This window comes from Podarcis raffonei, chromosome 15 (genome assembly GCF_027172205.1).
Source record: "Podarcis raffonei isolate rPodRaf1 chromosome 15, rPodRaf1.pri, whole genome shotgun sequence".
Taxonomy (NCBI): Eukaryota; Metazoa; Chordata; class Lepidosauria; order Squamata; family Lacertidae; genus Podarcis; species Podarcis raffonei.
Genome location: NC_070616.1, coordinates 44,922,652 through 44,935,251, shown reverse-complemented (window position 1 = coordinate 44,935,251; position 12,600 = coordinate 44,922,652). Strand labels below are relative to the sequence as shown.

The window sequence follows — 12,600 nt, the reverse complement described above, 5'->3', positions numbered from 1 at the left end:
AAATCTCCAGGACCAGGTGGATTGACTTCCAGATACTACAAAGCTCTGAAAGAATGGCTGGTACAACCGTTCAAGGAAGTCTGTAATGAAATTCTAGAGGGGAAGAAGGCACCTGAAACGTGGAAAGAAGCGTATATTACACTTATACCAAAATCTGAGACTGAGAAGAACCAGATTAAGAACTACCGCCCTATATCATTGCTTAATGTGGATTACAAATTTTTTGCAGACATTTTGGCAAAAAGACTGAAGAGGGTTTTGGTGGGTGAGATTCATAAAGACCAGGCTGGCTTTCTTCCAGGAAGACATTTATCTGACAATGTGAGAAACATAATAGATATTATGGAATTACTGGAAGCCAATATTAATACTAAGGCAGTATTAATATTTGTGGACGCGGAGAAAGCCTTTGACAATATCTCTTGGAGTTTTATGAAAAAGAATCTTAAAGGGATGGGGGTAGGCCAAGGTTTTGAGAATGGTATAGGTGCAATTTATTCTGAACAAAAAGCAAAATTAATTGTAAATAATGTGGTTACTGAAGAACTTGCTATTGAAAAAGGGACACGACAGGGGTGCCCAATATCCCCATTACTTTTTATATCTGTCTTGGAGGTTTTATTAAATATGATCAGAGGAGACCAGCTGGTTAAAGGGATTCAGGTCGGAGCTAAACAATACAAACTGAGAGCATTTGCAGATGATCTAGTATTAACTTTACAAGAGCCAGACACTAGTACAAAAAGAGTTTTAGAGCTAATACAAGTATTTGGTCAAGTAGCAGGTTTTAAGCTGAATAAACAAAAAACGAAGGTACTGGAAAAAAATCTAACAGCTGCGGAAAGAGAGAGGTTTCATAGTGAAACCGGATTAACGGTAGCAAAGAAAGTGAAATACCTGGGGATCAATTTAACACCTAAGAATGTGAATTTATTTAAAGATAATTATGAGAAATGTTGGACAGCAATTAAGAAAGACTTAGAAATATGGTCAAGTTTGAGACTTTCCTTGTTAGGCCGAATTGCTGTTATTAAGATGAATGTTTTGCCGAGAATGTTGTTTTTGTTTCAAACATTGCAGATTGTGAATAAAATGGACTGTTTCAAGAGGTGGCAGAAAGATATATCTAGATTTGTCTGGCAGGGCAAAAAGCCCAGAATAAAATTTAAGATATTAACTGATGCAAAAGAAAGAGGGGGGTTTGCCCTGCCAGACTTAAAACTGTATTATGAATCAGCGGCTTTTTGCTGGCTGAAAAACTGGCTACTTCTTGAGAACACAGACATTTTGGATCTGGAAGGGTTTAACAATAGGTTTGGGTGGCATGCATATATATGGTATGACAAGGTAAAGACTCATAAAGGGTTTAAAAACCATATTGTTAGGAAAGCATTATATAACGTCTGGATTCGGTACAAAGATCTGTTGGAAAATAAAACCCCCAGGTGGCTGTCACCAATGGAAGCTAAGGAAGTGAAAAAGCTTAATATGGAATCTAAATGGCCAAAATACTGGGAAATTATAGAACAAGAGGGGGGGAAAGTGAAACTACAGAGTTATGAGAAATTGAAATCTAAAGTAAGAGACTGGCTTCACTATTACCAGATAAATGAAGTATTCAAACAGGACAGGAAAATTGGCTTCCAGGTGGAAAGATCAAAATTAGAAACAGAATTGTTAGAACCCAATACTAAGAATTTGTCAAGAATGTACAACTTGCTGTTGAAATGGAATACACAGGATGAAACGGTTAAATCAGCTATGATTAAATGGGCACAAGACATTGGTCATGACATTATGTTTGCTGACTGGGAGCAGTTATGGACCACCGGTATAAAGTTTACGGCATGTAATGCCTTAAGAGAGAATATTATGAAAATGATTTATAGGTGGTACATGACCCCAGTCAAGCTTGCAAAAATCTATCATTTGCCCAATAATAAATGCTGGAAATGTAAGGAAACTGAAGGTACTTTCTATCACCTTTGGTGGACGTGCCCAAGGATTAAGGTCTTCTGGGAGATGATCTATAATGAAATTAAGAAGGTTCTTAAGTGTACCTTTCATAAGAAACCAGAGGCTTTTCTCCTGGGCATGGTAGGCCAATTGGTGTCAAGGAAAGATAGGACGTTTTTTATGTACGCTACAACAGCAGCAAGAGTTCTTTTAGCAAAGTACTGGAAGACACAAGAACTACCCACGCTGGAAGAGTGGCAGACGAAGGTGATTGACTATATGGGACTGGCTGAGATGACGGGCAGAATCCGTGACCAAGGAAAAGAGACGGTGGAAGAAGATTGGAAGAAATTCAAACTTTATCTTAAGAACTGTTGTAAAATTAATGAGTGTTAAAATGTCATGGGTAATGTAAATCAGATTTGCAGCGGTAAATGATTGGGTAAGAGAAAAAGGATTAAAGAAAGTGAATTACAAGTAATTGAGATTAGGGGTTGCTGAAAAAGTTTAAAACAGGGATGCAGAAAAGGGAGGCATGGGGAAGTCGTTGAAATTGGGCTTAAGAAAAAGAGGTTATGAAATTATACGTGTTTATATGTTTGTTTGTCTATGTATTGTGAGGTGTAATGTGTCTTAATTTATGTTGGAAAATCAATAAAAAAATTATTAAAAAAAATAAAATAAAATTTTAAATAGTTCAGCTGGAATACCATCACTTCCGCTGGCCTTGTTATTTGCAGTGCTTCCTAAGGCCCATTTGACTTCACTTTCCAGGATGTCTGGCTCAAGGTCAGCAACCACACTACCTGGGGTGTACGAGACATCCATATCTTTCTGGTATAATTCCTCTGTGTATTCTTGCCACCTCTTCTTGATGTCTTCTGCTTCTGTTAGGTCCTTACCACTTTTGTCCTTTATTATGGTAATCTTTGTACGAAATGTTCCTTTCATATCTCCAATTTTCTTGAACAGATCTCTGGTTCTTCCCATTCTGTTGTTTTCCTCTATTTGTTTGCATTGCTCGTTTAAGAAGGCCTTCTTGTCTCTCCTTGCTATTCTTTGGAAATCTGCATTCAATTTCCTGTATCTTTCACTATCTCCCTTGCATTTTGCTTGCCTTCTGTCCCCCGCTATTTGTAAGGCCTCGTTGGACAGCCACTTTGCTTTCTTGCATTTCCTTTTCATTGGGATGGTTTTCGTTGCTGCCACCTGTACAATGTTACGAGCCTCCATCCATAGTTCTTCAGGCACTCTGTCCACCAAATCTAAATCCTTAAACCTGTTCCTCACTTCCACTGTGTATTCATAAGGGATTTGACTTAGATTGTATCTTACCGGCCCAGTGGTTTTTCCTACTTTCTTCAGTTTAAGCTTGAATTTTGCTATAAGAAGCTGATGATCTGAGCCACAGTCAGCTCCAGGTCTTGTTTTTGCTGACTGTATAGAGCTTCTCCATCTTTGGCTGCAGAGAATATAATCAATCTGATTTCGATGCTGCCCATCTGGTGATGTCCATGTGTAGAGTCGTCTCTTGTGTTGTTGGAAAAGCGTGTTTGTGATGACCAGTTTGTTCTCTTGACAGAACTCTATTAGCCTTTGCCCTGCTTCGTTTTGATCTCCAAGGCCAAACTTGCCAGTTGTTCCTTTTATCTCTTGCCTCCCTACTTTAGCATTCCAATCCCCTATAATGAGAAGAACATCCTTCTTTGGTGTCACTTCTATAAGGTGTTGTAAGTCTTCATAGAATTGGTCCATTTCAGTTTCTTCAGCACCAGTAGTTGGTGCATAAACTTGGATTACTGTGATGTTAAAAGGTCTGCCTTGGATTCGTATCGAGATCATTCGATCATTTTTGAGATTGCATCCCAGTACAGCTTTCGCCACTCTTTTGTTGACTATGAGGGCCACTCCCTTTCTTTTACGGGTTTCTTGCCCACAGTAGTAGATGTGGTGGTCATCCGAACTGAATTCGCCCATTCCTGTCCATTTTAGTTCACTGATGCCCAGGATGTCAATATTAATTCTTACCATCTCATTTTTGACCACCTCCAACTTACCCAGGTTCATGGTTCTTACATTCCAGGTTCCTATGCAATATTTTTCTTTACAGCATTGGACTTTCCTTTCGCTTCCAGGCATATCCGCAACTGAGCGTCCTTTCGGCTTTGGCCCAGCCGCTTCATCAGCTCTGGATCTACTTGTACTTGCCCTCCGCTCTTCCCCAGTAGCATGTTGGACGCCTTCCGACCTGAGGGGCTCATCTTCCAGTGTCATAACTTTTATATGCCTGTTGTCTTTGTCCATGGAGTTTTCTTGGCAAGGATACTGGAGTGGCTTGCCGGTTCCTCCTCCAGGTGGATCACGTTTGGTCAAAACTCTCCACTATGACCTGTTCATCTTGTGTGCCCTGCTCGGTGTAGTTCATAGCTTCTCTGAGTTCTTCAAGCCCCTTTGCCACGGCAAGGCAGTGATCCATGAAGGGGTCTTACTATATACAGGTATTTAAATAAAAATAATAGTCTAAAACAACACCAGCACATAACATTAAATCAGTTCAGATTCAATATAGACATCAGCTGGGATAAAGATATCCATTTAGAACGCTTGTTGAGATATCAGTTATGAGATTCTGTCACCCCCACCCCACCCCACCAGCAACCAAGCTGCCACTATCAAGAGTATTATGAGCAGCCTGGGGGAGGAGGGGTGCTGTTTAATCATTCCCTTCCTGTAGTTTGTATGTACATCACCACCCCCTTATTTGCTTTTATACTCAACAGAGGGGAAAATAAAGGTTCAATGCATCTTTCTTCCTATAGGGAGAGAGAATGCTTCAGGAGGGCATTTTTTTGCCCACTTTTCAGTCATTGTGGGAAAATGGGGCACATGCTAATCTTTAGCTCCCTCTTCTGGGGGTCCTTTGGAGCGTCTTTAGCATGGGGTCTTTCCCAGCCCTGCTGCCTGGAATTCTATAGATGGGAATATTCAGAATCAATTCCAAGTTCTTCTGCATATGGGGCATGTGATCTGTCACTGAGTTATCACCCCCTACCCCTTGATGCAGAAGGGAGAAACCGCTCACCTGGGGCTCTAGATGGGCAACGTCTGCTGGATGGTGTGGCCGTGGTGGGTCCAGGGATGCCACCATTTTCTGCTGCAGCTGGGGGAAGGAGTGGTTACCTGGCATCACCCCACCTCCATCTGCAACAGCCTTGCAGGTATGGGCAGGCAGTGCCTGTAGGTAGGGCCAAATCAATGGCAGGGTTTGGAAGGCTGCATCCAGCCCATCTCTGGCCTATTTAAGAGAGCAGCCAGGTGCAGGTCACCCTCTTGCCTTATTGTCACTGGATTTTCCACCCACCAGTTAGGGGAGAGTGGGCAAGTGGCATATGAACCTTGCTGTGATTTACTCGGCTGTCATATTTGTGGCCAGAGAGGAATTTTCTCCTGCAAGCAAACTGGCCGCTTTGCAGGTTTTCACCTACCTCATGGCAACCGTCACAACTTGGGTAGATGAGGCATTGGACTGGATCGTTAGTCACAGGGGTACACCGTTAGAGGTGTCCAGGAAAGGTAACTCTGGGAGTCCACAGGGGGAACGATGGGCCAATACACCTCTCCAAATGGTGGCCTGTGTGGAGTCAAGACACCCAATCTACACTGGGGGCAACTCCCCAGCACAGGATGGAACCCATTGGGTCCATATCAGGTAGCAGGCAGGCTGCCTGATCAGGATACATGCCCAATGCCTTAGCCAAACCTACTCTTTCCTGTGATCAGTGAAGTTGTGACCTTATTCAACCCAATACCATTCTGCTGTGTCCATTCCTGTGGACCCCCCTGCACCTGCAGCAGCCATTATGTGCCTGTGCCAGCAATGTGTACAGGCTCTAAGGAGGAGCCCTAAGGAGGAGTAGTCTAGTGATGAAAACAAAGGATACAATTCTGTGGTTGGTGGGGAAGTCATATGGAGAGCACCTTCTCAATTTCACATTGAAGCAGTTGGAAACCCGAAGGCAGGCTGGAGCCCTCAGAGGCCTTCCCGGGCCCTCACAGGTTCCCATCCCCTTGCTCTTCCCTCCACTGAAAGAATATTTGTTGAGCCAGTGGAAGGGTTTTTCTCAAGTCTGTGTTCAGGGAGAATGGGGTACCTGCCATAACAGCTGTAATACAGCTAAAAGGTGAGGTGCTTTTCACCTTAATGCCAGCTCTTACATGTGTTTTCTCTTCATCAACCTGGTGCCCTCCAGGTGCTTTGGACCACAGCTTCCATCATGCCCAGCCAGCATGGCCAATAGTCAGGGAAGACAGGCGTGGTATTCCAACAACATCAGGAGGGCCATTGTTCCCCTGCTACTGTATTATAACTTGCATCCATAACCCTGGGTGTTGCATGTCAAAAGCATATTGAAATAAAAAGCATCTTCAATTTCTGGCAAAAGAGACAGCAGTGATGACTGGTGCCCATTGGGACAGCAGGGCGGAAGGCAGGGAGACTAACAGTAACAAGGGTCAGAGCCAACAACAGACAGAACCAACTCATTCTGGTTTTGTCCCCATCCTCCTCCTTGCTGATTTATCCAAGGGACAACATTGAGAGTGAGAGGAAGCTGACTGTCATCCCCTGGACTAGTTAAAAGGTGGGCAGGTGAGGGGGCACTGAGGTTGGTAGGGCAAAGCCTCATTTACCCTTTGAATCAGCCACTGCTGCCTGCCAGTTTTCAATTGATAAAAAAACAGTGAGCTACAGAGAGGACCTGTTTCTTGTGCTCACTCAAGAAATATACTGTATTGAGATGGCACCAAGAACAAGGAATCTGACAGCTCGTTCGGTAGAGCATGAGACTCTTAATCTTAGGGTCATGGTTTCAAGCCCTATGTTGGGCAAAAATATCCCTGCATTGCAGGGGGTTGGACTAGATGACCCTCATGGTCCCTTCCAACCCTACAATTCTATGATTCTCTGACTTTCATCTTAATTCCTAGGCAGATAAATATTGGTCCCAAAGCTAACCTGGTTCTAAGCCAATGAGCTTTTTGTACTGTTATTTGCATATAGGGTTAGTTTTACATTTCTGACAGTAAACTGGTCTTCACACATATATATGGTCTCCTGTTGGCTTTGGTTGGCTTTTCAAATAACTGCTACATAGTTTTTCATTTGATAACCATGTTGTTTTTAAATTTCCAAAGCTGTGCTAGAAGAGAATGCAACAAGTATTTTTCCAATTTAACACATCAGCAGCAGGCAAAAACAACCAGAAGGGCCATAGTTTAGTGCTAGAGCATCGGTTTTGAATGCAGAAGGTCCCAGGTTCAATCCCCATCATCTCCAGGTAAGCTTGGTTTAAGGCAGCTGCCAGTTTTCCAAAAGGGGTGTTTGCAGCAGCCCTGGAGGCTTCCCAGAGCAAAAGTGGAAAGCAGGCACAGATAGGTGGGAGTTATTCTAAATGTCTGCTTCTCTGTTTATTTTAAATAATCAACCCAAAACCCCTGAAATAGGGCAGAATACACATTCAAATGAACAAACCTGGAAAACAGGAGGTACTGACCTCTTCAGAGCCACAGTCACACTTCTCTCCAGCTTCCAGAACACCATTCCCACAAAGCGCTTTGCTTCTGGCACTTCGCTTCTTATAAAACAATTTTAAATTAGGTCGATTAGAGAGGCAGTGGGCTCCCTTGAATTTAATGAAATTTTGGAAGTCTTTAATGCTGCAGCTGCTAAAAGCTTTAATTCCACTTGAAAGTCTAAAACATAGTAAGATGAATCTGCTGTTATTATATGGCAAGCACAAATACACACACAACATATTTTGTTATAAAAAATAAAAACAAGAGCTCCTTCATTCTTATGCATGCTGAATGGAGGGCTGCCGAGTGCTGCAGGAGGCCAGGCCAGTCTCTGAAACCTGGAAGGTGACTTGAGCAAACTTTAATGTAATATATATATATATATATATATATATATATATATATATGGAGTTTTCAAGAAGTTTTGTTACAGTCTGCACAGTTGCAGACACGGCTCCAAGGCATCATATTGTAGCACTATATATATATATATTTTAATTATGTTTATTAAAATTTTCAAAAAAGAATACAAAGGAAAACAGAAAAGAGAAAAAGAAAAAAAAGAAAAAAGAAAAGAAAAAGAAAAACAGCAATTTAAAAAGTTTACCATAATTATATTCCATACCCAATTTCCTTGACTTCCCCACACCTACCCTTCTTGTATTCCAATTCCAATTTTTAGCTCAGCAATTTTTATCCCCCCCACTTTACCTTATTTCCTCTAATTCAATTATCTTAAACAAATTTTAACTTCTAAACCTCTATCTTTATATTTCAAAACTTATTCTTAACATACTTTCCCTAAATTCCTCCATCAATTTAATTAACCTATTTAAACTTAAAAATCCCAATCTTTATACACGAAACACTTATTTTTGATAATCTTTTGCTAAGGTCGGCCCCAAATCTCTCCCCAAATTCCCCATTTTTATGTTAGTGGCAAAAGCCAACTTAATTAAAACAAAATCATATTTTTACACCCTTTAAATTCCCGAAGCCCTCCCACCCCCTTTCCCGGTTTCGATCCCCAACCAAAGTCCATCAGTCCATCCAAAATCAGCCTGGCGATCTCACATCCGAGGCACTTAACCCTCTCTCAATTTCTCTCTGCCGGTTTTCTTGATAGTCCTTTATTTTAAATTCCGAATCTCGAAGAGGCTCTGTTCCAGTAAAATCCATATTTCTTCCAGCCAGACCTCCATATTTAACAATGGAGCCAAAATCTTGTTTCTTGCTTCTCATAAGTTCAAATGTCCCAAAGACTCCAAACTCTGTACTGTCCATATTTATATTCCATATGTCTTCAGATCCCCATAAGAGGAGATCTCTCCAGATTCCATTCTTCACTTCCAGCCAAACTTTCATTGTCATGTTCTTATTTTCAATTGTTTCCAACTTAACAGGCCTCTGGCTCTCTTTAGCCATCTGCAACATCCCAGCGCCTCCTTCTTTCTCATATTCTTTAAATGGCATCTCAAATGACTCAGACTCTTTCTCTTGTTTGGCTATAAGGATTTTTGTATCAGCAACAACACTTCCCTGTTCATCTGCAGGAGCTTGAATCATATCCTTTCCAGGTTCAACAATTTTGTTTACTGTTCCCTTCATTGTTATTACACTCATAGTCAAAGCATCTGTCTGCTTCTGTAGATTTCCCAAAAGACGAAAGGTCTTTTCCAGTTCAGCCAGTATTTTTCCACTTACAGCCATTTTTGTAATGTCCTGAACCCCCTCTAGAGGGATTCTAGTTACTTAATGACAAATTAACCTTTTCTTCTTTGTTTTTAACAATTTGTTACCAAATTGTATCAAATGTAACCAGCAAGGACAGCAAAAAGACAGTTCTCCTTTTTCCCCCCAGCTTTGACAGCTAATTTGACAGCTGTCAAAGTCTATAAACCTCTTCCACAGGCTCTCTGCCCAATCGCTCCCGGGTTTTGGGAGAGGGGTGAATTCCGTTCTCTTATCCTCCAGCACAGTCACTTAAATTGGCCCAATATAAAGTTAATTGCGCTTTTCCACAAAAAACAAAAGACATTCACACAACCTTAGTAATAAAATCCTTGCTTTACGATGCTTACAAGGCGGGCAGGTTGACTTCCTTTTTAGCACCTTACCCGATCTTGCTGAATTCCCAGAAGTAATTTTCCCTTTTAAGTCCAATTACCGTGTTACTCACGGGTCGTTACTTTGATCCAAAAGTTCAAAAGAAGAAGTTAACGCTCTCCGTCCATGGCATGCGGCTTCACTCAGCAGGGGACGCAGTCGAACTCTCAGCACCACACCTCCCTCCGTCCCCCGTTCCGAAGCCTTTAAAAAGGCTTCTTTGCGGGTCGGGGGGGCACGCAAATGGTGCCCACCGAGTCACCAGGTCCACAGGCTTCAGCGCCTGTGGTTTCTAAGGGTCCTCGCATCGCCGCCGCGGCAGAACCCGACCCCTGTTGAGCAGATTCCCTCCGGAGCTCGGAGGGAATCCGCCATTAGACGATGGCGCCAACCCGGAAGTCCTCATATTGTAGCACTATAAGGTAGGAGCCAATTATTAAAAATGAGAGGGGGTCCACCAGGGGGCGCGTTGGAAGATGGCCGACAATAACATCTCTCTGACCCACATGAGGTAGTTTAGGGGCTGCTATGGGAAGTAGGCAGGCTCCCCCCCCCCCCAGGATATGGTGGGGTGCTGCCTGGCCAGCGGTGTTCACAATGCACCCCCTGATCCGAGAGATGGGGGTGCAGAACACTTGGCATGAGCCCTCGGTGAGGTCAGCTCTTCCTGACGCCGATTCCGATTAGCGCGTGCTGGTTGCTTCAGCCCGGAATTATAATTGGAAACAGATGATTGGAAATGAAGCTGAAGCACATATATCAAGCAAAGCTCGACAGATAAGGCTGCTGAATATAAGTAAATCTTTTGATATGTCATCACCAAGAGACTGTATGTTTGGAACGAAGGGGGTGGTGGAGGGAAAACTCTTTTTTTTTCTTTATATGATGTGACAAAAATAACCCTCCACTCCAGAAAGAAACAAGATCGTTGTGTCTTTTTTAAGAAGCACAAGCAGAAGTTTAAGACTGTGTGGGAGGTGGAAAATAAGATCGGTGGACGCTGAGGAATTTTTATGACGCAGTAAAAAAATGGCGTCTCGCCATGACAGGCTGCCGGAGAAAAGAAAAGAGAGATGGGGGAGGAGAATCAGGAATGCTGGAAAGAGAAGGAGTACGAAACTGAAGTTTGATCTGACAGAGCCCCTTGATCTATTTGATTTATTCGGCTAGCCTGGAAAAATAAAAGACAATGAAGATTAATTTTGTTTTGTTTACGGAGGTGTTGAACAGGGCTGTCCTGGACTAATCCCACACAGAGAAACCAGTTTTCAGTCTGCTTATGAGAATCATCAGAGATCGCAAAGAAAGGAATGTATGACAACAACAAGATGAAGAAAATATATAAAGAACTATCTGGACTAAACTGGATAGGACTGATTAATTAATGCAGTAAAATAAGTGAAGTCTGGACTTAGCCGGAATTTTGGACTCGTGTGGAGCTTGATATATGGGTACCTCCCAAAAAATTTAAAATTTGGCTGTATAATTTGGAACTAATGTGATTTGAACAATATGATGTGATTGGCCTGTTAATAAAAATTATTTCAAAAAAATTATTAAAAATGAGTATTTATTTTGTCCTCCTCTCAGCTGGTAAACACCCACACCATAGATTTAAAGCAGATGACTTCCCCCAATTATCTGGGAACTGTAGTATACCCCTCACAGAGCTACACTTCACAACCACAAAGTATAGTTTCCAGGATTCTTGGAGGGAAGCCATGTGTTTTAAATGTAAGTTGTGGGTGTTTTGCAATTATTGAAAGAATGCAAAAGACCTGAAAGAACTTGCTGTCAAGAGGCAAAAGGAGAAATGAGTGCACACAGCATGATCCCTCTTTAAAACCACCTCCAATTATCTTGGGGGGGGGGTAGCATAAGTCTCCAGTATTAAACAAGGTTTACCCTTTCTACTTACTGGATTTTTTCCAGTTACATTTGGTACAAAATGATAACAGCAGATACCAAATCTATCAATAGCAGTGGAAGATTTTTGGCTCTTCAAAGTTTGCTAGAGCACAAGCCCTATTTATACACAGGTATAGCAGAACTTCACCCCTTATGGCAGGAGTGGGGAACATCAGACCCACGGGGCATAAATTAGGCTTTCCCAACCTCTGAATTTGTCCCAGAAGTTGAGGAGAAGTTTTTAATGTGTGGTGTTGAATTGTGCTTTTACTATTTTTTGTTGGGAGCCAACCCTGTCAAATGGACAGCATATAAATAAATGTTGTTGTTGTTGACAACAAACCACAGGAGATAAGCCTGTGCCTGTTCTTTGATGGTAAACTGCAGAAGAGTAGCCACCATTTCTGTTATCTCCAATCTCTGTACAGTGCTGAGATAGGAAATGAGCTCTGCTGCTGCCTTCTACTATCAAAAGTACAAGCAAAGGCTTATGTTCAGTCCTAAAACCTATGAGCTGCTTAGTGCAATAGTTATAGTACTTACACTGCTTCCGTGTTCATTATGCAGACAAAGCCTCCTGGGCACTTGCACTCTTTGCCATTGTCATATTCCATCCCCAGGTTAAGGCCCAGCAATTGGGCCAGAATGACGGAGAATGGCTCTTTGGTCATGGACTTCTGATACTAGAAGGAAGAGGGAAAACTTGAATCAGGAACCAGATTATTCCACCCCATTATGGGAGACTAAATGCAAACAAGTCTCTTCGGTCCATATTTTAGGAGTGTAGTGAAGTTGGGAAATCTTGGTATGTCAAACGCTTGTTCACACAGCAGTGAGAGAGATAAAAATGTTGCTTTGGGAGAGATAAAACTGTTGCTTTCTGGGGAATGGGTGTCTGGTCTCTTTAAACGTAAAAACTCTCTGTTGCTAGAAGTGTGAGTCAATTACTTCTTGACTCTAGGCAGGATGAGATATTATCTGATTTGAAGACCCTGGCACAGCTGGAGGTTTGAGTGTGGATTGGGTTGTAAAAAGGTGCAGGAGGCTATCAAGTAA

The 12,600-nt window shown here is 42.1% G+C and overlaps 1 protein-coding gene across 10 annotated transcripts in view; it reads right to left on the bottom strand.

Moving 5' to 3' along the window:
- LOC128402960 (disintegrin and metalloproteinase domain-containing protein 2-like) overlaps positions 1 to 12,600 on the bottom strand; it is a 95,823-nt gene that overhangs the window by 36,781 nt on the left and 46,442 nt on the right. For all 10 annotated transcript variants that reach the window (XM_053367439.1, XM_053367444.1, XM_053367440.1 and 7 more), the window contains 2 exons: positions 12,088 to 12,227; positions 7,509 to 7,707 (listed from right to left, as the gene is read on the bottom strand). In XM_053367439.1, coding sequence (XP_053223414.1) covers positions 7,509 to 7,707; positions 12,088 to 12,227 — 339 coding nt within the window. The remainder of the gene's footprint in view (positions 1 to 7,508; positions 7,708 to 12,087; positions 12,228 to 12,600) is intronic.